General features: G+C 43.3%; 1 protein-coding gene across 11 annotated transcripts in view; it reads left to right on the top strand.

Moving 5' to 3' along the window:
- ptprt (protein tyrosine phosphatase receptor type T) overlaps positions 1-25,294 on the top strand; it is a 394,370-nt gene that overhangs the window by 151,678 nt on the left and 217,398 nt on the right. For all 11 annotated transcript variants that reach the window (XM_035778500.2, XM_052527246.1, XM_035778501.2 and 8 more), the window contains exon 7: positions 22,232-22,525. In XM_035778500.2, the coding sequence (XP_035634393.1) occupies positions 22,232-22,525 (294 nt within the window). The remainder of the gene's footprint in view (positions 1-22,231; positions 22,526-25,294) is intronic.

Below are 25,294 nucleotides of genomic sequence, written 5' to 3'. Positions count from 1 at the left end.
CAAACTTATACTATGTTGAGGTTTGAACAGGTCAGACGAAACCTACCTAATTCAGGTCTCCCCATCGACAACCATTTGTGAGCAGGCAAGAGGTGAGGCTGAAGGTCAGGTCTTTGCCAGCACCCTATTTATGGCCATGACAGCGCAGATCAGCTCCTGGCCCCTCATCAAAGATACTGGTTGGTCACGTACAACCACACACACAGAGCACTGATTACATTCTCAATGGTGGATATTATTAGCACGGTGGAAACAACCTGATTTCTGCATTCACCTTTCTATTTCCCTTCAGAAATCAGGATATGTGAAGTGAAATAGAATGGGCAACGCAGCGATCAGGCTGGTTCCACCAGGTTAGTTTATGCAGGTGAATTGGGACAAAACTCAAAACTGTTTTGACCTTTGACCAGGTCAAATGTCACCAACCTGATTCAAGTGTCATCCCTGTTCTATTTACAGGAATGCTCACAGCGAGGGCATGCCTGCGTGATGCTGAGGGTCCCCTTGCTGGCATTCTCTATGTTTGGCTGCAAAATGGACATTTCTCGAACGAATGCAGAAGGCAATCATCATAAACAATGTACTTCCTCATCTTATGAGGTGGTGTTGACTGGGAGGGCCTGTGACAGAGTCATACAATAGACAGCCAAGTGGTAAATTGCAATTTGATATAAAAAAAGACAAAGTGTTTTGATAATGCACTTTGCAACCAAAATAACTCTACTACTTGTATCTGCTTGGCTGGGTAATTAACCTACTAGTTTAGCAAAACTTTTCACATAACACACATTACTGTTGTTGATGAAGCCATCTGTGTCATCAGGGCAGTAACACGGGTCAAGCTAATTCTCTGCTTTACAGACACTGACTGCAGCTGCAGATTAGATTAGGTTCAGCCCAGTGACGATGTTACGGTTTGTTGCTCCTAGTTCACTGTATTAGTCAGACTCAGACTTGAGTAAGCTACCACCATAGCTGCATCCATTATCAATTACATAATACACTTGTATGAGCTACGAACTCATTTGCAATTCCGACTTGTAGGCTAACATTAGCTAGCTAACTAGCAGGGCATGTAAACCATAGTTGTTTGTGCATCCTTCTGGAAGCATGCATTGCCGAACCAGAGCCAGAGACATGGTCAATTCGGATAGGGCTTTTCAGTCTCAAACCGCCGTGATCCTTTGAATGTGTTGGGGGCGATGAAACAACGGAGCCCCATTCAATGAACAAAATGATTTGCACTTCGAGCTTGGCAAAAGGGAGCATGAATTGTTGGCATAATTGTAATCCAAACCCAACCTTAATTTACTCATTGTGACACACTCTGGTTCCAAACTCCATTTTAGATGAGACTGACTTTATGACCAAAATTATCCTAATTATATTTTGTAGTCAAGAATATATGTTGTTAATTCATATTGATGCCACACAGGCCATTTTTAAAGGGATTAGTTGTTTTTTAGTGGCAGTCACTCTTTAAGTAACCTTCTGTCTTATTTTTTTATTCGATTTTTTATTTCACCTTTATTAGGCCAGTTGAGAACAAGTTCTCATTTACAACTGCAACCTGGCCAAGATAAAGCATAGCAGTGTGACAAAAAACAACAACGCAGAGTTACACATGGGATAAACAAAAGTATAGTCAATAACACAATAGAAAAATCTGTGTAAAGTGTGTGCAAATGGAGTAAGGAGGTAAGGCCATAAATAGGACAATAGTAGTGAAGTAATTACAATTTAGCAAAATAACACTGGAGTGATAGATGTGCAGATGATGATGTGCAAGTAGAAATACTGGTGTGCAAAATAAGTTATGGGCTATTTACAGATGGGCTGTGTACAGATGACCTGGAGCTAGTGGGTCTGGCGACGAATATGTAGTGAGGGCCAGCCGACGAGAGCATACAAGTCGCAGTGGTGGGTAGTATACGGGGCTTTGGTGACAAAACGGATGGCACTGTGATAGACTGCATCCAGTTTGCAAAGTAAATTATTGGAGGTTATTTTGTAAATTATATCGCCGAAGTCGAGGATCAGTAGGATAGTCAGTTTTACGAGGGTATGTTTGGCAGCGTGAGTGAAGGAGGCTTTGTTTTGCGAAATAGGAAGCCGATTCTAGATTTAATTTTGGATTGGAGATGTTTAATATGAGTCTGGAGGGAGAGTTTACAGTCTAGCCAGACACCTAGGTATTTGTAGTTGTCCACATATTGTAAGTCAGAACTGTCCAGAGTAGTGATGGTAGTCGGTCGGGCGGGAGGGTGCGGGCAGCGATCGGTTGAAGAGCATGCATTTAGTTTTACTAGCATTTTAGAGCAGTTGGAGGCCACGGAAGGAGTGTTGTATGGCATTGAAGCTCATTTGGAGGTTTGTTAACACAGTGTCCAAAGAAGGGCCAGATGTATACAGAATGGTGTCGTCTGCGTAGAGGTGGATCAAGGAATCACCCGCAGCAAGAGTGACATCATTGATTTATACAGAGAAAAGAGTCGGCCCGAGGATTGAACCCTGTGGTATCCCCATAGAGACTGCCAGAGGTCCGGACAACAGGCCCTCCGATTTGACACACTGAACTCTAGTAGTTAGTGAACCAGGCGAGGCAGTCATTTGAGAAACCTAGGCTGTTGAGTATGCATATAAGAATACGGCGATTGACAGAGTCAAAAGCATTGGCCAGGTCGATGAAGATGGCTGCACAGTGCTGTCTTTTATCGATGGCAGTTATGATATCATTTAGTACCTTGAGCATGGTTGAGGTGCACCTGTGACCAGCTCCGAAACCGGATTGCACAGGGGAGAAGGTACGGTGGAATTCGAAATGGACAGTGATCTGTTTGTTTATTTGACTTTCGAAGACTTTAGAAAGGCACGGACGGATGGATATAGGTCTGTAACAGCTTTGGTCTAGAGTGTCACCCAATTTGAAGAGGGGGATGACCGCCGCAACTTTCCAATCTTTAGGAATCTTGGACGATACGAAAGAGAGGTTGAACAGACTAGTAATAGGGGTTGCAACAATGGCAGCGGATAATTTTAGAAAGAGAGGGTCCAAATTGTCCAGCCCAGCTGATTTCTACGGGTCCAGGTTTTGCTGCTCTTTCAGAACATCTGCTATCTGGATTTGGGTGAAGGAGAAGCTGGGGAGGCTTGGGCAAGTCGCTGCCGGGGGTGCGGAGTTGTTGGCAGGGGGTTGGGTTAGCCAGGAGGAAAGCATGGCCGGCCGTAGAGAAATGCTTCTTGAAATTCTCGATTATTGTGGATTTATCGGTGGTGACAGTGTTTCCTAGCCTCAGTGCAGTGGACAGCTGGGAGGAGGTGCTCTTATTCGCCATGAACTTTACAGTGTTCCAGAACTTTTTGGAGTTAGAGCTACAGGATGAAAATATCTGTTTTGAAAAAGCTAGCCTGTTCTTTCCTAAATGATTGTGTGTAGTAGTTCCTGACTTCCCTGAAGAGTTGCATATCGCGGGACTATTCGATGCAAGTGCAGTACGCCACAGGATGTTTTTGTGCTGGTCGAGAGCAGTCAAGTCTGGAGTGATCCAAGGGCTATATCTCTTAGTTCTACATTATTTTGAAAGGGCCATACTTATTTAAGATGGTGAGGAAATTACTTTTATAGAACAACCAGGCATCCTCTACTGACGGGATGAGGTCAATTTCCTTCCAGGATACCCGGGCCAGGTTGATTAGAAAGGCCTGCATAACGGATGCAGGCAATGAGGCAGTGATCGCTGAGATCCTGATTGAAAACAGCAGAGGTGTATTTGGAGGGAGGGTCAGTCAGGATAATATCTATGAGGGTGCCCATGTTCACAGATTTAGGGTTGTACCTGGTGGGTTCCTTGATAATTTGTGTGATGCTAGGTGAGGTCACCGCATGTGTGCGAGGTGAGGTATCTGAGAGGTATCTGAGGCATGTTGAGTGGGGCTAGGGGCTCCGCAGTAAAATAAAACCATGATAACTACCCTAACCAACAATATTTATGCAAGGCATAAAGCAATCACATGTGTTGATTGGGAGAGCTAGCTAAGACAACAATGGGTAAGAAACAACAGCTAATCATCTAAGACAACAACAACAGGTAAAATGGCGATGAATGGGCAGAGATGGTAAGTTAACTACACACAGGGCCTGAGTTCGAGGCTTAAACGTAACATATGCTAATATGAGTTTCCCAGCCGGGCTTTTACTCTGTTAGGTCTAGTCTATAAACACCAGGCTACCCTCTCTCATTTCCCCTCTTTCTTCCTCTTTCTTGCCTTGTTTCTCACTCTGTCTTCTTTCACTCCATTCTCCTCTCATCCTTCATCAATTTCTTCTCTGTTTCTTACTGTCTCTCTCTCCTTTCTTCCTCACCCTTCTCTTTCTCCACTTTCACTCCCCCGACTAAGTTCACACCTCAAATGGAGTTGCACACTAAAGAAGATATACGATGACAGTTATCTATCCTTCCTTCCCCCCATTTACGTTCTGGTGGTAGCACACTGGATGGAGTGAAGCTATTGTGGACTGTACAGCCCCCATCTGCAGAGAAGTGATGGTAGAGATCGTTAGTCTGTGATATGTGTTGTAGTGTGTCAAGACCATACGACATCATAACCTTTCAGTACTCCAACATACTCCTCTTGTACTTTAGAGACAGTGCTGATGCTGCATTCTGTAGTACCTGTAGGTATTTGATAAAGCGATATACACATTTCCATTTCCAAGTATACTTCCAAGTATACCAATTTCCAAGTATACGTCCCCGATAGAAATCTTTATGGTTTATATTTTAGCTTTGTTTTAACTTCCGCACTTGTAAGAGAAAGTTACAGAGATGATAGTCTATTGAAACCATTTAACTTGAGGAAGAGCTTGTCTTTTCCCTCATTCTTTCCAGTTAATGTTGATGTGACTATAAGTGGTTTGCGTAGTGCCTTTCCACAAGCCATTTGAAGTTGCCATATTATGTCTATATACAGTGTTGTAACGATGTGCAAATAGTTAAGTACAAAAGGGAAAATAAATACATGTAAATATGAGTTGTATTTACAATGGTGTTTGTTCTTCACTGGTTGCCCTTTTATAGTGGCAACAGGTCACACATCTTGCTGCTGTGATGACCCACTGTGGTATTTCACCCAGTAGGTATGGGAGTATAACAAAATTGGGTTTGTTTTCAAATTCTTTGTATCTGCGTAATCTGAGGGAAATATGTGTCTCTAATATGGTCATACATTTGGCAGGAGGTTAGGAAGTGCAGCTTAGTTTCCACCTCATTTTGTGGGCAGTGTGCACATAGCCTGTCTTCTCTTGAGAGCCACGTCTGCCTACGGCGGCCTATCACAATGGCAAGGCTATGCTCACTGAGTCTGTACATAGTCAAAGCTTTCCTTAAGTTTTGGTCAGTAACAGTAGTCATGTTTTCTGCCACTGTGTACTCTCTGTTTAGGGCCAAATAGCATTCTAGTTTGCTCTGTTTTTTTGTTAATTCTTTCCAATGTGTCAAGTAATTAACTTTTTGTTTTCTCATTATTTGGTTGGGTCTAATTGTGTTGCTGTCCTGTGCCTCTGTGGGTTCTGTTTGTGAACAGAGCCCTGGGACCAGCTTACTTAGGGGACTTTTCTCCAGGTTCATCTCTCTATAGGTCATGGCTTTGTTATGGATGTTTTGGGAATCGCTTTCTTTCAGGTGGTTGTTGAATTTAACGTCTCTTTCCTGGATTTTTATCATTAGCGTGTATCGGCCTAATTCTGCTCTGCATGGATTGTTTGGTGTTTTACGTTGTACACTGAGGATATTTTTGCAGAATTCTACATGCAGTCTCTCAATTTGGTGTTTGTCCCATTTTGTGAATTCTTGTTTGGTAAGCAGACCCTAGATCTCACAACCATAAAGAGCAATGGGTTCTAGAACTGATTGAATTATTTTTAGCCAGATCCTAATTGATATGTCAAATGTTATGTTCCTTTTAAGGCTCTTCTTGCCTCTCATTCACAGCTTTGTGGAAGTTGCCTGTGGCGCTGATGTTTAGGCTGAGGTTTGTATAGTTTTCTGTGTGCTCTAGGTCAATGGTGTCTATATGGAATTTGCATTTGTAGTCCTGGCAACTGGACCTTTTTTGGAACACCATTATTTTTGTCTTACTGAAATTTACTGTCAGGGCCCAGGTCTGGCAGAATATATGCAATTTATATAGATGCTGCTGTATGCCCTCCTTGGTTGGGGACAGAAGCACCAGATCATCAGCAAACAGTAGACATTTGACTTCAGTTTCGAGTAGGGTGAGGCCGGGTGCTGCAAACTGTTCTAGTGCCCTCGCCAATTCGTTGATATATATGTTGAAGAGGGCGGGGCTTAAGCTGCATCCCTGTTTCACACAATGGCCCTGTGGAAAGAAATGTGTTTTTTGCCCATTTTAACCGCATACTTGTTGTTTGTGCACATGGATTTTATAATGTTGTTTGTTTTTCCCCCAACACCACTTTCCATCAATTTGTATAGCAGACCCTCGTTTTTTTATTTCATTTTTTAAAATTTTATTTCACCTTTATTTAACCAGGTAGGCAAGTTGAGAACAAGTTCTCATTTACAATTGCGACCTGGCCAAGATAAAGCAAAGCAGTTCGACACATACAACAACACAGAGTTACACATGGAGTAAAACAAACATACAGTCAATAATACAGTAGAAACAAGTCTATATACAATGTGAGCAAATGAGGTGAGATAAGGGAGGTAAAGGCAAAAAAAGCTATGGTGGCAAAGTAAATACAATATGGTTGATTTGCAGTTGAAGAATGTGCAAGGCAGAGAGAGAAATAATGGGGTGCAAAGGAGCTAAATAAATACAGTAGGGGAAGAGGTTGTTGTTTAGGATAAATTATAGATGGGCTATGTACAAGTGCAGTAATCTGTGAGCTGCTCTGACAGCTGGTGCTTAAATCTAGTGAGGGAGATAAGTGTTTCCAGTTTCAGAAATTTTTGTAGTTCGTTCCAGTCATTGGCAGCAGAGAACTGGAAGGAGAGGCGGCCAAAGAAAGAATTGGTTTTGGGGGTGACTAAAGAGATATACCTGCTGGAGCACGTGCTACAGGTGGATGATGCTATGGTGACCAGTGAGCTGAGATAAGGGGGGACTTTACCTAGCAGGGTCTTGTAGATTAAATGGAGCCAGTGGGTTTGGCAACGAGTATGACGCGAGGGCCAGCCAACGAGAGCGTACAGGTCGCAATGGTGGGTAGTATATGGGGCTTTGGTGACAAAACGGATGGCACTGTGATAGACTGCATCCAATTTGTTGAGTAGGGTATTGGAGGCTATTTTGTAAATAACATTGCCGAAGTCGAGGATTGGTAGGATGGTCAGTTTTACAAGGGTATGTTTGGCAGCATGAGTGAAGGATGCTTTGTTGCGAAATAGGAAGCCAATTCTAGATTTAACTTTGGATTGGAGATGTTTGATGTGGGTCTGGAAGGAGAGTTTACAGTCGAACCAGACACCTAAGTATTTGTAGTTGTCCACGTATTGTAAGTCAGAGCCGTCCAGAGTGGTGATGTTGGACAGGCGGGCAGGTGCAGGCAGCGATCGGTTGAAGAGCATGCATTTAGTTTTACTTGTATTTAAGAGCAATTGAAGGCCACGGAAGGAGAGTTGTATGGCATTGAAGCTTGCCTGGAGGGTTGTTAACACAGTGTCCAAAGAAGGCCCAGAAGAATACAGAATGGTGTCGTCTGTGTAGAGGTGGATCAGAGACTCGCCAGCAGCAAGAGCAACATCATTGATGTATACAGAGAAGAGAGTCGGTCCAAGAATAGAACCCTGTGGCACCCCCATAGAGAATGCCAGAGGTCCGGACAGCAGAACCTCCGATTTGACACACTGAACTCTATCAGAAAAGTAGTTGGTAAACCAGGCGAGGCAATCACTTGAGATACCAAGGCTGTCGAGTCTGCCGATGAGGATGTGGTGATTGACAGAGTCGAAAGCCTTGGCCAGATCAATGAATACGTCTGCACAGTAATGTTTATTTTCGATGGTGGTTAAGATATCGTTTAGGACCTTGGCTAAGGTGCACCCATGACCAGCTCTGAAACCAGATTGCATAGCAGAGAAGGTATGGTGAGATTCCAAATGGTCGGTAATCTGTTTGTTGACTTGGCTTTCGAAAACCTTAGAAAGGCAGGGTAGGATAGATATAGGTCTGTAGCAGTTTGGGTCAAGAGTGTCCCCCCCTTTGAAGAGGGGGATGACCGCAGCTGCTTTCCAATCTTTGGGAATCTCAGACGACAACAAAAGAGAGGTTGAACAGGCTAAAAATAGGGGTGGCAACAATTTCGACAGATAATTTTAAAAAGAAAGGGTCCAGAATGTCTAGCCCGGCTGATTTGTAGGGATCCAGATTTTGCCGCTCTTTCAGAAAATCAGCTGACTGGATTTGGAAGAAGGAGAAACGGGGAAGGCTTGGACGAGTTGCTGTGGGGGGTGCAGTGCTGTTGACCGGGGTAGGGGTAGCCAGGTGGAAAGCATGGCCAGCCGTAGAAAAATGCTTATTGAAATTCTCAATTATGGTGGATTTATCAGTGGTGACAGTGTTTCCTATCTTCAGTGCAGTGGGCAGCTGGGAGGAGGTGTTCTTATTCTCCATGGACTTTACAGTGTCCCAGAACTTTATTGAGTTAGTGTTGCAGGAAGCAAATTTCTGCTTGAAAAGGCTAGCCTTGGCTTTTCTAACTGCCTGTGTATAATGGTTTCTAGCTTCCCTGAACAGCTGCATATCACGGGGGCTGTTCGATGCTAACGCAGAACGCCATAGGATGTTTTTGTGTTGGTTAAGGCCAGTCAGGTCTGGGGAGAACCAAGGGCTATATGTGTTCCTGGTTCTACATTTTTTGAATAGGGCATGCTTATTTAAGATGGTTAGGACGGCATTTAAAAAAATATCAACCAGGCATCCTCTACTGACAGCATGAGATCAATATCCTTCCAGGATACCCCGGCCAGGTCAATTAGAAAGACCTGCTCGCTGAAGTGTTTCAGGGAGCGTTTGACAGTGATGAGTGGAGGTCGTTTGACCGCTGACCCATTACGGATGCAGGCAATGAGGCAGTGATCACTGAGATCTTGGTTGAAGACAGCAGAGGTGTACTTAGAGGGCAAGTTGGTAAGGATGATATCTATGAGGGTGCCCGTGTTTTTACGGCTTTGGGGAGGTACCTGGTAGGTTCATTGATAATTTGTGTGAGATTGAGGGCATCAAGCTTAGATTGTAGGCTGGGGTGTTAAGCATGTTCCAGTTTAGGTCGCCTAGCAGCACGAGCTCTGAAGATAGATGGGGGGAAATCAGTTCACATATGGTGTTTCATAAGGAGGTTTCTGGGGGCGAAAAAATAGCTTCAAGGTATAATGTACAGACAAAGGTATGGTAGGATGTGAATACAGTGGAGGTAAACCTAGGTATGGAGTGATGATGAGAGAGATATTGTCTCTAGAAACATCATTGAACCCAGGAGATGTCATCGTATGTGTGGGTGGTGGAACTAATAGGTTGGATAAGGTATAGTGAGCAGGACTAGAGGCTCTTCAGTGAAATAAGCCAATAAACACTAACCAGAACAGCAATGGACAAGGCATATTGACATTAAGGGGAGGCATGCTTAGTCGAGTGATGAAAAGGGTCCAGTGAGTAGAGAGGTTGGTTGGGGGTCACGGCGATTTAGGCAGCTAGCCGGGCCATCGGTAGCAAGCTAGCATAGGATGGAGGTCTGTTTTTAGCCACCTCGTGCGTTTCCGCCGGTAGGATTAGTGGGGTTCCGTGTAGTAGAGGGGATCAATCCAATTCGCAAAAATGTAAAAAAATGAATAGATATAGTTATAGAGGCCCAATAAAAAAAGAAAACAATTGTCCGATAGGTCTATTCAGATAGCAGCCGATAAGACAGCTAACGGACCGCAGATGGGCATTCAGGTAACGTCACGACGGAGGAGCCAGCTGGGCATATAACGTCGGTAGTCCAGTTGTGAAGGCCTGGTGGGGCTCCTCGTTGGCAGTAAAATGGGTCTGGATAGGTGATTGTAGCCCAGGAGTGACTGATGGAACTCTTCAGCTGGCTAGCTCCCGAATAATTGATGTTTGCCCTGGAATCGACGTAAGCCGATAGTCACACGGATAGCAGCTAGCTGCAAGATCCAGGTAAAAAATGTCCAGAGCATGCGGTAGAAATCCGGGGACATGGAGAGAAAAATAGGTCTGGTATGTTCCGAGCCGCGCCGTACAAAACTGGCGATAGATTTTCGAGCTAAAGGGTAGCTGATGACCATAAACCGTTAGCTGAATACTAACGATTAGCAAGCTTCTGGTTAGCTTCTGGCTAGCTTCTGGATTAGCTTCTGGCTAGCTTCTGTCTCGCTTCTGTCTAGCTTCTGGTTAGCTTCTGGCTAGCTTCTGGTTAGCTTCTATGGAGGGTTACAGATTTGAGGTAAATAATACTTTATTTTTAAAAAATATAAATTGGTGAGGCGGGTTGCAGGAGAGTGTTTTGAAGATGAGTTTATGGAAAATAAAAATAAATGTCTAAAAAGGTATGCGAAGAAAGTTGTAAATATATATATATATATGGGACAAGACGAGGACAAAAGACGTCTGACTGCTATGCCATCTTGGTGACAAATAAATGCCAAATTGAGTCAAATATTTATTTTAAATGAACTAAGCATGAGAAGACTTAGCCTTCGTTATTGTTAGTTTGTTTGTCAATTAGGGTGTGCAGGGTGAATATGTGGTCTGTCGTACAACATTAGAGTTTAACCTTTCTAGGACTTCCTCAACAACATTCCGCTAAAAAGGCAGCACGCGACTTTCAAAAATACTTTTGGGAAATATGTAATTTTCACACATTAGCAAGTCTAATACAGCAAATGAAAGATAAACATCTTGTTAATCTACCCATCGAGTCCGATTTAAAAAATGCTTTACAGCTAAAGCACAACAAAAACACACAGCCATTTTCCAGCCAAAGATGGGAGTCACAAAAAACAGAAATATAGATAACATTCATCACTAACCTTTGATGATCTTCATCAGATGACACTCATAGGTCATCATGTTACACAATACATGTATGTTTTGTTCAATACTGGGGAAAATATATATCCAAAAATCTCAGTTTACATTGGCGCGTTACGTGCAGTAATGTTTTGATTCCAAAACATCCGTTGATTTTGCAGAAGTACTCATAATAAACATTGATAAAAGATGCAAGTGTAATTCACAGAATTAAAGATAGACTAAACCTCTTCAACCGCTGTGTCAGATTTCAAAAAAACTTTACGGAAAAAACATAATCTGAGAACGGTGCTCAGAACCCAAAACAGCCAGAGGAATATCCACCATTTTGGCGTCAACAGAAGCTACAAAAAACACTATAAATATTCACTTACCTTTGATGATCGTCATCAGAAGGCACTCCCAGGAATCCCAGTTCAACAATAAATGACTGATTTGTTCCATAAAGCCCATCATTTAGCCACTTGTTTTTAGCGTGTTCAACCCAGTAATCCATCTTCATGAGGCGCGAGCACTTCCTCCAGACAAAAACTCGTAAAGTTCCGTTTCAGTCCGTAGAAACAAGTCAAATGACGTATGCAGTCAATCTTTAGGATGTTTTTAACATAAATCATCAATAAGGTTCCAACCGGAGAATTTCGTTGTCTGAAGAAAAGCATTGGAACGAGAGCAAACTCTGTCGGGAACGCGCGTCATGAGACCGAGGCTTTCTGCCAGACCACTCACTCAAAGAGCTATTATGAGACCCTCCTTTATAGTAGAATCCTCAAACCAGTTTCTAAAGACGGTGATATCTAGTGGAAACCCTAGGAAGTGCATCCTCATTCATATCTCACTGGGATTTCAATAGGCACTGTTTTGAAAATCGATTTCTCACTTCCTGTTTGGATTCTTTCTCAGTTTTTTGCCTGCCATATGAGTTCTGTTATACTCACAGTTTTAGAAACTTCAGAGTAGAGGTCGACCGATTAATTGGGCGCCGATTTCCGATTATTATTATTATTTTTTTTATACCTTTTATTTAACTAGGCAAGTCAGTTAAGAGCACATTCTTATTTTCAATGACTGCCTAGGAACTGTGGGTTAACTGCCTTGTTCAGGGGCCAGGTGAAATTGTGTAATTTCTCTTGCGTTCATTGCACGCAGAGTCAGGGTATATGCAGCAGTTTGGGCTGCCTGGCTCATTGCGAACTAATTTGCCACAATTTTACACACATTGAAGGTTGTGCAATGTAACAAGAATATTTAGACCTGGGGATGCCACCCGTTAGATAAAATACCGAACGGTTCCGTATTTCACTGAAATAATAAACGTTTTGTTTTCTAAATGATAGTTTCCGGATTTGTCCAGAGCTTGCGGTAGAAATTTCGTATTTCTGTGTGTTATTATGTTATAATTAAGTCTAATTTGATAGAGCAGTCTGACTGAGCAGCAGCAGGCCCGTAATCATTCATTCAAACAGCACTTTCGTGCATTTTGCCAGCAGCTCTTTGCAAGCACAGCCCTGTTTATGACTTCAAGCCTATCAGCCGAATGGCTGGTGTAACCAATGTGAAATGGCTAGCTAGTTACTCGCTTTTAGATTTGGAGTAGTTGTTCCCCTTGCGCTGCAAGGGCCCTGGCTTTTGTGGAGCGATGGGTAAAGATGCTTAGTGTGGCTGTTGTCAATGTGTTCCTGGTTCGAGCCCAGGTAGGGGTGAGGAGGGGGAAGGAAGCTATATACTGTTACACTGGCAATACTGTATTGCCTATGAGAACCTCCAATAGTCAAAGGTATATGAAATACAAATGGTATAGAGAGAAATAGTCCTATAAATACTATATTAACTACAACCTAAAACCTCTTACCTTGGAATATTGAAGTCTCATGTTAAAAGGAACCACCAGCTTTCATATGTTCCCATATTCTGAGCAAGGAACTTAAATGTTAGCTTTTTTAAATGGCACATATTTTACATGGCACACATTTTTACATGGCACATATTACTTTCTTCTCCAACACTTTGCTTTTGCATTATTTAAACCAAATTGAACATGTTTCATTATTTATTTGAGGCTAAATTGATTTTATTGATGTTTTATATTAAGTTAAAATAAGTGAGTGTTAATTCAGTATTGTTGTAATTGTCATTATTACAATTTTTTATTTTTATTTTTAAATCAGATACGATTAATCAGTATCGGCTTTTTTTGGTCCTCATAATCGGTCGACCTCTACTTCAGAGTGTTTTTTATCAAATACTAATAATAATATGCATATATTTGCATCTGGGACAGAGTAGGAGGCAGTTCAGTCTGGGCACGCTATTCATCCAAAAGTGAAAATGCTGCCCCCTATCCCAAAAAGGTTAAGTATAGCCAATTGGAATTTGTGGTCTGTATATTTGATCACTTAATTTATCTCTCGCTCTCTATTACTATTTCTCTGTATCTCTCTCTCTTTCTCCCTGGCTCAGAAGTAGGTGACAAACAGTCACACAATCAAATTCCTCCCTTGGTCCATGATATAGCACTCATACCTCCCTTTGAGTCCACCATAGCTTATCTAGTGCAACCGGATGATCAGTCTGGCCCCTCGGTGTGAGTATATGGGGCCCCTACAGAGAAGCAGAGGGACACTGGAGGAGGGGCCCGCGGTGGGCATCCACTATAACAGTGATAGTGGGGGGACTAGGGAAGCAGGAGAGAGAGAGGGAAGCTGTCATGGTATGATGGCGAAATGGGGAGGCCTACGTTATCTCCAAGGAGACAGCCCAGGAAGACAGCATTACCAGAGGATTTGGGGCTGTGCTGCGGTGCGCTGAGGCAGGAAGCAGCCTGTGAAGAGGCTGAGTTACAGAGATGGATTAGAGAGCCATAATACTTCAGAGGAGATAAGCAGCCAGCCGAGAGTTAGCACTTCAAACAGTTATTTGCCAGTTTATTTATGTGTGTGTGTGTGTGTGTGTGTGTGTGTGTGTGTGTGTGTGTGTGTGTGTGTGTGTGTGTGTGTGTGTGTGTGTGTGTGTGTGTGTGTGTGTGTGTGTGTGTGTGTGTGTGTGTGTGTGTGTGTGTGTGTGGTGGGTGGGGAGGTTGTGTTTGTGTGTGTCGTGGTTTGTGCGTGTGTGTGGTAGGAGTTGGGTGTGTGTGGTAGGGGTTGGGTGTGTGTGGTAGGGGAGGTTGGGTGTGTGTGGTGGGGGGTGGGGGAGGTTGTGTGTGTGTGTGTGTGTGCATGCTTATTTATTTCCTATAGTCTTTTTCCCCTCCAGCAGTACCGACCAAACAGTAACTACTTCAAAACAGCTGATATACAGTGGTTGCTCCACTAAGAGTAATTTGTGGTTTAGTACGTCACCACTTCATTGCTCCAGACCAGCGCAAGGGGAAGTTAGAACACTGGTTATGCTTTTGGGTTCTACTGACAAAGAATGGATGACATAAACCTAAATAGAAACTGATAATTGTGCACAACTTCAGTATTACTAAAACTGTTGTTACACTAAGGTTTTTATTATTCTATTTTGTTAGGATTATTTTGCTCTTACTGTAGTACTGTAGGCGACTCCCGACCAGTTATGTTATACAGCGCCTGGGTGGTGCAATGGTTTAAGACACTGCATCCTGTGTTGCTACAGATGCTGGTTCAATCCCTCTGCCGGCCTTGACTTGGAGACCCATGAGATAACTGTAGTTTCTTGGTTTCTATCCCTCTAAAAACAGAAATAAATCATTGTAAATAACAAAGTGGCTTTATTTACAAATGAGTAACAATGTCTCACCCCATGTTCAAGAATGGCCTTTTTCTCGCTCATTTTACGCTATTTGAAAACGAAATCATCTCCAAAATGTCATTTTTTAAACAAAGCGATTTATTATTATTAATTTAGAATTATATAAAAGCCTGTTTGATATTCTAACAGATATATTATTAACCCTGTTATTAGCAGGACAATATATATTGGTCATATTGGTAATGGCTCCCGGGTGGCGCACAATGGGATTGACGAGGGAAACGTTCCCGCTTTTCTGTTCTTCAGTGCCAGTCTGCCCGTTTAATCTAAAACAATGTAACTAATAATGGCATCTTTATGCTTTCGTTAATAAAATAATGATAAAAATAATCTTTCAAAATGCTGATGTTTATTTAGTTATGGATCCATAATGAATTACTGTGGGAATAAATATCACTGAATTACAGAAATATCCTCCAATTTTTGGCGGAGAGTCACATCATTTTCTCAATATACTGTAGGCCTACTGTAGGCGACTCGAGTCTCACTAGTGTTGAGTAATGTGCTGTTAAAAGTGGTGTAGGTCTTGTTTTTTTAAAGAACATAATGAAGGTAGAAGCAATAGGATTTGAAGCAATAGCCTACAACTATTTTAGCACCGTTGGTCTTGATAAATGAATGAGATTTTTATTTTCACTGAACCTTTGGGTATTGGTTAGACTAGAATTAGAAAATTAGGGTGTAGAAATGTTATGCTCTTAGTGTAACCTTTATTTAACTTGGCAAGTCAGTTAAGAACAAATTCTTATTTACAAGGACAGCCTACTCCTTCCTCCCCGTCAGGGAATTGAACCCCGGTTTTCTGTGTGGTCGCACAACACGGGGATTCTTTAACTAAATAGCCCAGTACTGTAGCCTACTCCCAACCTTCACGTTGTACCGTCATGTTATGGTGTTTCTATTCTTGGAATAGAAACACCATAATATTAATCAAATGAATTAAGCAAAATTTCTTAAAATCAGTCCCTTACAAAAAAAGATTAACATTTTCTAGTACAGCCACTATTGAAGGCTATCAAATGCTTCTCAAAGATGCCCTCTGGTGTCAAACTAGCATTAATGGTGGTTCACACTTAAATAACGTGCCATAGAATTCTGCAGCATCATGCAAGCTGCAACTTTTAATGGAAGATATTTGAATAATATCTGCTATATTTTCACCCCTATTTATTTTACTTAACTAGGCAAGTCAGTTAAGAACAAATTCTTATTTTCAATGACAGCCTAGGACTAGGTGTTTAACTGCCAGGTTTGGGGGCAGTATGACATAATCCCCTTGTTAGCTCAGGGATTCGAACTTGCAACCTTTCGGTTACTAGCCCAACGCTCTAACCACTAGGCTACCCTGCTGCCCCTATGCCAAGAGGGAGTACGTCTCACTTCTTTTTCTTCTGGGATCAGAGAGTGACTGTGTGTGGATGTGTCATAAAGTGAACAGAGATGGGTTTGGAGTGTGTCTGTGTTTGTCTGCGCACGCGTGTATGTGTTTTTGGAGTTGGCATTGCAGGCCCAGGTGTCCACAGCGCTGTGTTTCCTTTGAGCCGTGGGGATCGAGGTTTCATTACCATGGCTCCTGTGGGGGAGACATCTCCCCCTGGGATATGTCTTTCATTGGCTCTCTACCTGGGCCTCACTCATGTTGTGTGCAAGTAAATGCATTCTCACTCACTCACTCTCACTCTCTCACTCACTGACTATATCATTGTATATCCTCACTCAGATATATTTTCCACCCTGGCCTTTGTGTTGCCTTGCCTTTTGATTAAAGCATTCTTTGTGGGCATGCACTGGAAAGTAACATCACAGGCACAGGCAACAAAGGCAAGAATACATTAGCCGTGGGGAGCTATATATACAATACAATGTGGTCCCCCAAATACATATCCAATCACCCTAGAATGGAGATGAGAATCCATGTGTCTTCCACATAGGTGAAATTGTGGCACTACTGATATAAGATGTATAAATAAAATGTTTTTAATACATTCAAAGCAATGCTAGGAAAAGATGGGCCTCGAGGTATACTATGATACCAGTGCAAAACATGCAGATACTAGAGAGATATACGAAATATATTACGATTCCTAATGGCTTGTTGTTACACAACCTTAAATGACTCCTGCTCAGATCCTCAAGATGTTATCAGCTCTCAATAAAGGTGGAGGGAGCCGGTCCCTGAAAAAAATCATTAAATAAATTGATTTAATCAGCAGAACTCTCCGAGGGCCCACTCCTGGGTGGCGTGGCGTTCCCTTCAGTGCACTGCACATGAAAGCATTTGGGGCTATCGGTGTGCCTCTGCTGAATTCAGGGGGCTGAGAAATAGGTTTGTGCTGATAATGATGCTGGGACCTAGGAGGCTGGTAGTTTGGGCTAATGACGTTTCAGCGTGCATCTCCTCACTTTTCTCCATCACTCCCTCCCTCTCTCCCTCTCTCTTTTTTGCAAGTGCAAGGTAAAAACAGATTTAGGTAATGAATGTCTCACAGCTACAAATTCCCATTTTCCCTTATAGTTTTTCCTCCCCATTTCCAGCTACCTTCCCTCCTGTGCCCACCAGGGCCTGATCTGATACCGTGTGATTGTCCCCCGATTTAAAAACTCCCCATGGAGTGCCAGGTGATAAAGACTAGGGGAAATTACAGGGCCCTGGTCTCGCCCTGCATGCGCCAAAGCATGCACTGATAGCCACGGCGTGGCTAGCTCACACTACAAAACTATCAACACCAGGAAATGGCAGTGAATTTAGCAGAGTGCCTACGATAAGGGCATTTGGCCTGATAGCATGCAACACCTGACTTGTTGCTTTGATAGACTACAACAGTCACACGGCCGTTTCGTCTCTCTGTCTCCCTCCCACTCTCCACATGTTTTGTTATTTCAAAGGGGAAACACTGCTTTCAAGTATTCCTCTTAGTCTATGTCCTGAGGATTTTCCTTCTTAGGAATAAAAAGCCTCCTTGAGTTCAGATGGCATCTTTTGTCATCTACATCTTTTCTTTCTTTGGCTCGCTGAGATTGTTGAAGTTGTTGTAAATCCAGGTCATGCCTCTGTGCCCTACATATTCTTGTGGCTGTTGTTACAGGACATATCACATGGAGATGCAGAGATACAGTTGGGTCCTGGAGGCACAGTAACACGGGTAATGTTTGGGGTAAAGTGAGCATGCAGAATACCATTACACCTTCCAGACTTCAGACAATGGGCCCCAATATTCTAATTTAAGCTTTTTGATCAAATTACTTTCTCTACTCATATTATTTCAACTCTCACTCACCTTATACAACTCTGATATGCCCAAAACAACCTACAAAATGAATAAAAAGGCCAGGTACAAGACCAGATACAAGAGCACTGACATCTAAATTGTTGTCTAGATTGTTGTCGCTCCCTCCCCCAAGAGGCAGCATTTGTGTCCTAATTTGCAACATTTGTTCCACAAAGTGCCTTACTTTTGACCAGAGCCTTATAAGGCAGGCCATTTGGGGTGCCAATAGGATGCCTTTTGGGATGCTTTTTAGTGTATTAATTGAACAATTTTAAAACAATCACACAAACATGAAAAAGACATGCATGTACAGTGCATTCAGAAAGTATTCAGACCCCTTGACTTTTACCACATTTTTTTGCGTTACAGCCTTATGCTAAAATATTTTCAATTGTTTTTTCCCCTCATCAATCTATACACAATACCCCATATTTTTTGCAAATATGCATTTAAAAAAAGTCAATACAACATCTACATAAGTATTCATACCCTTTACTCAGTACTTTCTTGAAGCACCTTTGGCAGCGATTACAGCCTCGAGTCTTCTTGGGTATGACGCTACAAGCTTGTACTTGGAGAGTTTCTCCCATTCTTCTCTGCAGATCCTCTCAAGCACTGTATGGTTGGATGGGGAGTGTTGCTGCACAGCTATTTTCAGGTCTCTAAAGAGATGCTTGATCGGTTTCGTCCAAAGCCAATCCTGCGTTGTCTTGACTCTGTCCTTAGGGTCATTCTCCATTGTCCGAAGGTGAACCTTCGACCCAGTCTGAAGCCCTGAGTGCTCTGGAGGAGGTTTTCTCTGTACTTTGCTCCATTCTTCTTTCCCTCGATATTGCCTAGTCTCCCAGTCCCTGCAGCTGAAAAACATCCCCACAGCATGATGCTGCTGCCACCAACATGCTTCACTATAGGGATGATTTCAGGTTTCCTTCAGATGTGATGCTTGGCATTCAGGCTAAAGAATTCAATCTTCGTTCCATCAGACCAGAGAATCTTGTTTCTCATGATCTGAGAGTTCTTTAGTTGCCTTTTGGCAAACTCCAAGAGGGCTGTCGTGCGTTTTACTGAGCAGTGGCTTCCGTCTGGCCACTCTACCATAAAGGCCTCATTCGTGGAGTGCTGCAGAGATTGTTATCCTTCTGGAAGGTTCTCCCATCTGTAGCTCTGTAGTTCTGTCAGACTGACTATCGGGTTCTTGGCCACCTCCCTGACCAAGGCCCTTCTCCCCCGATTGCTCAGTTTGGCAAGGCGGCCAGCTCTAGGAAGAGTCTTGGTGGTTCCAAACTTGTACTTAAGAATGATGGAGGCCACTGTTTTCTTGGGGACCTTCAATGCTGCAGAAATATTTAGATACCCTTCCCCAGATCTGTGCCTCGACACGATCCTGTCTCGGAGCTCTACGGACAATTCCTTCAACCTCTTGGCTTGGTTTTTGCTCTGACATGCAATCTCAATTTTGGGACCTTATATAGACAGGTGTGTGCCTTTCCAAATCATGTCCAATCAATTGAATTTACCACATGTGGAATCCAATCAAGCTGTAGAAACATCTCAAGGATGATCAATGGAAACAGGATGTCCCTGAGCTCAATAACAACATTTTGAAAAAGGGAGTGGGTCTGAATACTTTCTGAATGCACTGTACATGAATAAAATCATAGAGGAAAACGCACAATAAAGTCTGGGACTTATTTCCATTTTGGCAGCCAGCATCTGCTTTAGGGTCCACTGCTGGTGCTGATGATGGTGGTGGTAATGGTAGTCCCAGGCCTCCTGTGTGAATGACTCGGAGGGACGGCAGCTGTCGAAAATAGGGGCAATTATTCACTCATCGCCTTGCAGTACAAGGCCCAGAGACCGCCGTCACTGATTAGTAATCAGATGGAAGGAGGAAGCGTGTCGAACAGAGAGGGTGTGTGTGTTGGATAGAGATTGTTTGTGTGTGTGTGTGTGTGTGTGTGTGTGTGTGTGTGTGTGATGGAGAATTTACTGTATGTGTGTGTGTTGGTTTCTCTGTGTGTGATGGAGTGAGTAAGTTTATGGATGTGATTTTTGTGAGTAAGATTGTGTATGCTCTCACAGACCCAATCCCCTCTATGGGATCATTGCTCCCAGGTTGTGTGTCTCAGGGTGGTAGATGGTTCTTTCCTCTTTGCATGAGTGGATGAGAGAGTGAGACGGAGGGGGGGTGAGTGATTGAGTGCTCTCAGCTTTCTTCCTGTGGAGATACATGAGGCAAGCTTCTAAATATGAATGCATTTAAAACACAGCGAGGGGGAAAAAGGGCAAAGCCAGGCTTTTTTGATTTGAGCTTTTGTTATGTTTCTTTATTTGTTCACTGACACTTAAAGCCTGGGTTACTTCGACTTTGGCTAAATCATACTATATCAATAGAATTTCCATGTTTCTAAGTGGGATGTTTTTTGCCTTTTACTCATGTACCTATCCGTCTACTTTTATTTCAACAGATACGTTCTCATGCACAATCAAAATAAAGCATAGCATAATATTTGCTTTTACCTGCCTGTAAACATTGCCTCACCTGTTCCCTGTTCACTCTCCCATTCGTAATGATGGCTTACCTGGATGGCACATTTTCCTCAGAAATCAGTCTCGAACGTATGTGCTTCTCTGTTGGGCCATGCCGCGGCGGTGTTCAAATATCCCCAGCCAATGAGAAGTGGCGTTGAGAAGACTGCTGATAGGTTGTGCTGACACGGGTCTATGCTCGTACAAAATTATATGAAGTATTGCACGTTTATTAATGGAACAGGGGGGAAAGCATTGCTTTAATAATCATTCTGCACCTTCTGGAGACACCACTTCCCCGAGATGAAGAGGAGCCTGATGATAGATGAAGCATTTACTCTCAAGAATGCAAACAGAATGCATATTGTAATGTGCCTCCGACAAAGTTTGATAGACGCTGCTCTTAAAACCAGACCTTGCTTTAGAGTGTGGACCATTATTCTTCCATAACTCACTGGCAAACATTAACAAAATGGTCATGATCCATTACAACAGCAGATTTAAACCGCAAGATGATAGCATTATTGTTAGGACGTTTGAACGCTTTCTGTCACCCTACGCAAGAGGGGGGTATTAACGTTCGTTGATCATTATAATGAGGGCCCAGAGGGTCACATAGTCAGGGAAAAACTCCTAGCCCAAGTTCTGAACCTCTATGTGGTCTTTCTTAACCTTCACTTCTACGGTGTCTACATTAGGACAGCCTTAGGCAACTCTGAGGGTGTCCTTATATGGACACTGTACATTTCAAATCAAGTATTACCTAATTCATCTTTAGTCATTAGATTTAGTAAACTCTCCCTGAGTATCACCTCAAGATAGCTGCAGCTTCTTCAGTCTCTGGCTCCAGTTTACACTCTCTCCAACCACAGAGGAGCTAAATGTGGCCTGGTAATCTGGCTTAGTTGATTACATGGGAACACACACTGAGCAACACCCTCTAATAGGGGACTGGGTCCGCCACTGCTACGCATGGCTCGGTACCTTCATGGGCAGTCTCCCATGCTTAGATGAGGATTATTACCCAATCCTCTGCTTTTACTCCTCTCTCTCTCCTTCTCTGTTTCCCTCTCTGTTTATCTCTCTCTCTTTCACTGTCTTTCTCTCTCCTTTCTTTTTCCTCCCTGTCGAGAGGAAGGAAAGAGAGATACGGAACCGGTCAATGCACTGGAAGCCCATGCCTTCTCCTGTGGATAGTGTCACAGGGCATCAGGGCTGCGCTGGTTGAGTGGAGAGCAGGGTAGCACACAGAAAAGCATATAGGAAAGGGTGAGGCACTTAACCTCATTGGATGTGATGCTTCCGCAGGCAATCAGTTTAGTTGGGTTACGATTTAGCTCTGGCAGAAGGGTGGGTCCCACTCAAGTCTGCTTGGTTTTAATTTAATTTTGTGAAAAAGTGTTTGATATTAACGAGTTTAAATGTTCCATGGCATTCCTTCATAACTGAAAAAATAATGCTGCCAATTCATTCATCCTATCCCAAAGGTTTCCAAACTTTTCCCGCACACAATCCAGTGAACTTAACCATGTAACCACATCAGTTTGGAAATCACTGACCTAGGCCTATATTCTAATGTCCATGGTCTTCTCTCTCTGCCACCTCAGCTCCCCCCACACCTATAGCCCCTCCGGAGCTCCTGGCGGTGGGTGCTACCTACCTGTGGCTCAAGCCCAACGCCAACTCTATCATCGGGGATGGCCCCATCATCCTGAAGGAGGTGGAGTACCGCACCACTACAGGCAACTGGGCCGAGACCCACATCGTGGACGCCCCCACCTACAAGCTTTGGCATTTGGACCCCGACGTGGAGTACGAGATCAAGGTTCTGCTGACACGGCCCGGCGAGGGGGGCACAGGACCTCCAGGACCTCCGCTCATCACCCGGACCAAGTGTGCTGGTGAGTGGAACAATGTGGTATATGTGTCTATACTGTGTATCTGTTGTTCTATTGTGTTGATGTGCTTATTTGGGTCCCCATTTGGATCCCCATTAGCTGACACCTTAGCGACTGCTACCTTTAGTCTTCCTGGGTTCCTTTGAACTAGCGAAGAATGAAGAGCTATACTCCTAGTTCAAGGATAGTGTGTGGGCTTTTACTGCTAATCTTTCAATGCTGTACATTGGGTTAATTTTTTTGACCCTTTGATGATGGCACCTACTGTACATTCCCATTGTCTATGTGTAGGCTATTGAATCCATCAAGTGCCACCACACAATGTGGAAAACGAGAACCAAATGGATTTCCCATGCAACCGTCAATGAGTTCACTGTGTATCACCTGCCTCCATAAGGCCTGCCATCTTCTTTCGCCCAGTCGGCTTCAGAAGGTCACACTTCCTGATTCCCCCAGTCTCTCCGTTTGCATCCCAAATGGCATCCTATTCCCTATATAGTGCACTCATTTTGACCAGGGACCTTAAGGGTCTAGTTAAAAGTAGTACACTGTGTATGGCAGGGCTCTCAAAACCATCCTGTAGGTTTTAACTCCAACCCTAATCTAGCCTACCTGATTCTAATACTTAGCTGGTTGATAAGCTGAATGAGGTTAGTTTCAACTGGGGTTGGAGTGTAAACCTACAGAAACAGGGTTGGAGAGCCCTGATATAGGGAATAGGGTGCCATTTGGGAAGCTGCCTCACTCTATGCCAGTACTTCTCCTTATTCACTGAAGACATCAATCAGGATGAGATGATAAAACCTACACGTTACCAGAGGGTGAAAAAAACCGAGTGTCTCTCTAATTAATACTCCTTGGGAGCTCAAGCTCAAATCAAAGATAATGATAATTGAGATGTTAAAAATGTGCAGGAAGAAGAGGCTTCTCTGGGAAAGGGGGGCGGGGGGGTTATGTGGGAGCAATTTTCCATAATAATTATTAGCCCAGTGGGTAGCATAGGGAGCATATGGAAGAAAGACACTTCATTTGATAAAGTGACAGCTAATCAGATCAACCCTGTGTGTGTGTATGAGAGAGACTGTGTGTGTGTCTTGCTGTTTCTGTGTGTACTGTATGTATCAGAGAGACTGTGTGTGTGTGCAAGTGTGTGAATTTGTGTGACTGTATTTGTGTGTGCAGCTGTGTCTGTATGTGACTTTTAATGTGTGTGTATCAAGGGTTGGAAGCGGTTCAGGGAACAAAACCGAAAACCGGAAAATAATGAAAACATTTGAGGAACAGATCCCGAACCTGAAACTAAAGTGATCTAATCTGTTCCGGAACAGAACCGTTATTTTAAAACCATGGGAACAGGTTAATAATGTTACCCAGTGCTCATTTGGAATGAGCCATTCTGCCTTGCTGTCCATTAGTTTGGGTAGTGTATGTGTTTAAGGGGGGTGGTTAGAAATACTGAACCGTAGTGATATCAGTTGAAAGGAAAATGACCACTGTTACATCCTGACAATGTTTATGATGTTACTGCTTATGTGTGAGGAATGTGTCTTGAGCATAATTCTAAATGTCGAGATTAGAATAAAGGGAGGGGTGTGTGGCGAAGATGCGTTATAGGAACATCTCTCTCAATCTCTCTGTTGCGCACTGACTCCCAACAATTCGTGCACACTATTTTTTTCATTGTGTCAATGTTTGTCAATGCAGCCTGGTCTCATCGACTAGAAGTAACATAGTAAAAGTACATCTGGGACACTCAAATTAGTATGATATGTTACGTTTGGTTTGGTTACATAAGACAGCCTCGGGTCTTCTTGGGTATGATAGTACAAGCTTGGCACACCTGTATTTTGGGAGTTTCTCCCATTCTTCTCTGCAGATCCTCTCAAGCTCTGTCAGGTTGGATGGGAAGAGTCGCTGCACAGATTTTTTTCCAGGTCTCTCCAGAGATGTTTGATCGGTTTCAAGTCTAGGCTCAGGCTGGGACACTCAAGGACATTGAGACTTGTCCCAAAGCCGCTCCTGTGTTGACTTGGCTGTGTGCTTAGGGTCACTGTCCTGTTGGAAGGTGAATCTTCGCCCCAGTCTGAGTTCCTGAGCATTCTGGAGCAGGTTGTCATTAAGGATCTCTTTGTACTTTGCTCTGTTTATCTTTCCCTCGATCCTTACTATCCTGTCACCCACTCCCTGCAACTGAAAAACATCACCACAGCATGATGCTGCCACCACCATGCTTCACCGTAGGGATAGTGCCAGGTTTCCTCCAGACATGACACATTCAGGCCAAAGAGTTCAATCTTAGTTTCATCAGACCAGAGAATATTGTTCCTCATGGTCTGAGTACATTAGGTGCCTTTTTGCCAAATTCCAAGTGGGCTGTCATGTTCCTTTTACTGAGGAGTGTCTTCCGTCTGACCATCAGGTCCTTGGTCACCTCCCTGACCAAGGCCCTTCTCCCCCGATTGCTCAGTTTGGCCGGGCAGCCAGCTCTAGGAAGAGTCTAGGTGGTTCCCAACATCTTTCATTTAAGAATGATGGAGGCCACTGTGTACTTGGGGACCTTCAATGCTGCAGAATTTCTTTGGTACCCTTCCCCAGAGCTGTGCCTCGACACGATCCTGTCACAGCACTCTATGGACAGTTCCTTCGACCTCATGGCATGGTTTTTGCTCTGACATGCACTGTCAGACACTGAGACCTTATATGGACAGGTGTGTGCCTTCCCAAATCATGTCCAACCAATTGAATTTACCACAGGTGGACTACAATCAAGTT

Source organism: Oncorhynchus keta, chromosome 10 (assembly GCF_023373465.1).
Source record: "Oncorhynchus keta strain PuntledgeMale-10-30-2019 chromosome 10, Oket_V2, whole genome shotgun sequence".
Taxonomy (NCBI): Eukaryota; Metazoa; Chordata; class Actinopteri; order Salmoniformes; family Salmonidae; genus Oncorhynchus; species Oncorhynchus keta.
The sequence above is the reverse complement of the archived record's forward strand: the minus strand, read 5'-3'. Positions and strand labels throughout refer to the sequence as shown.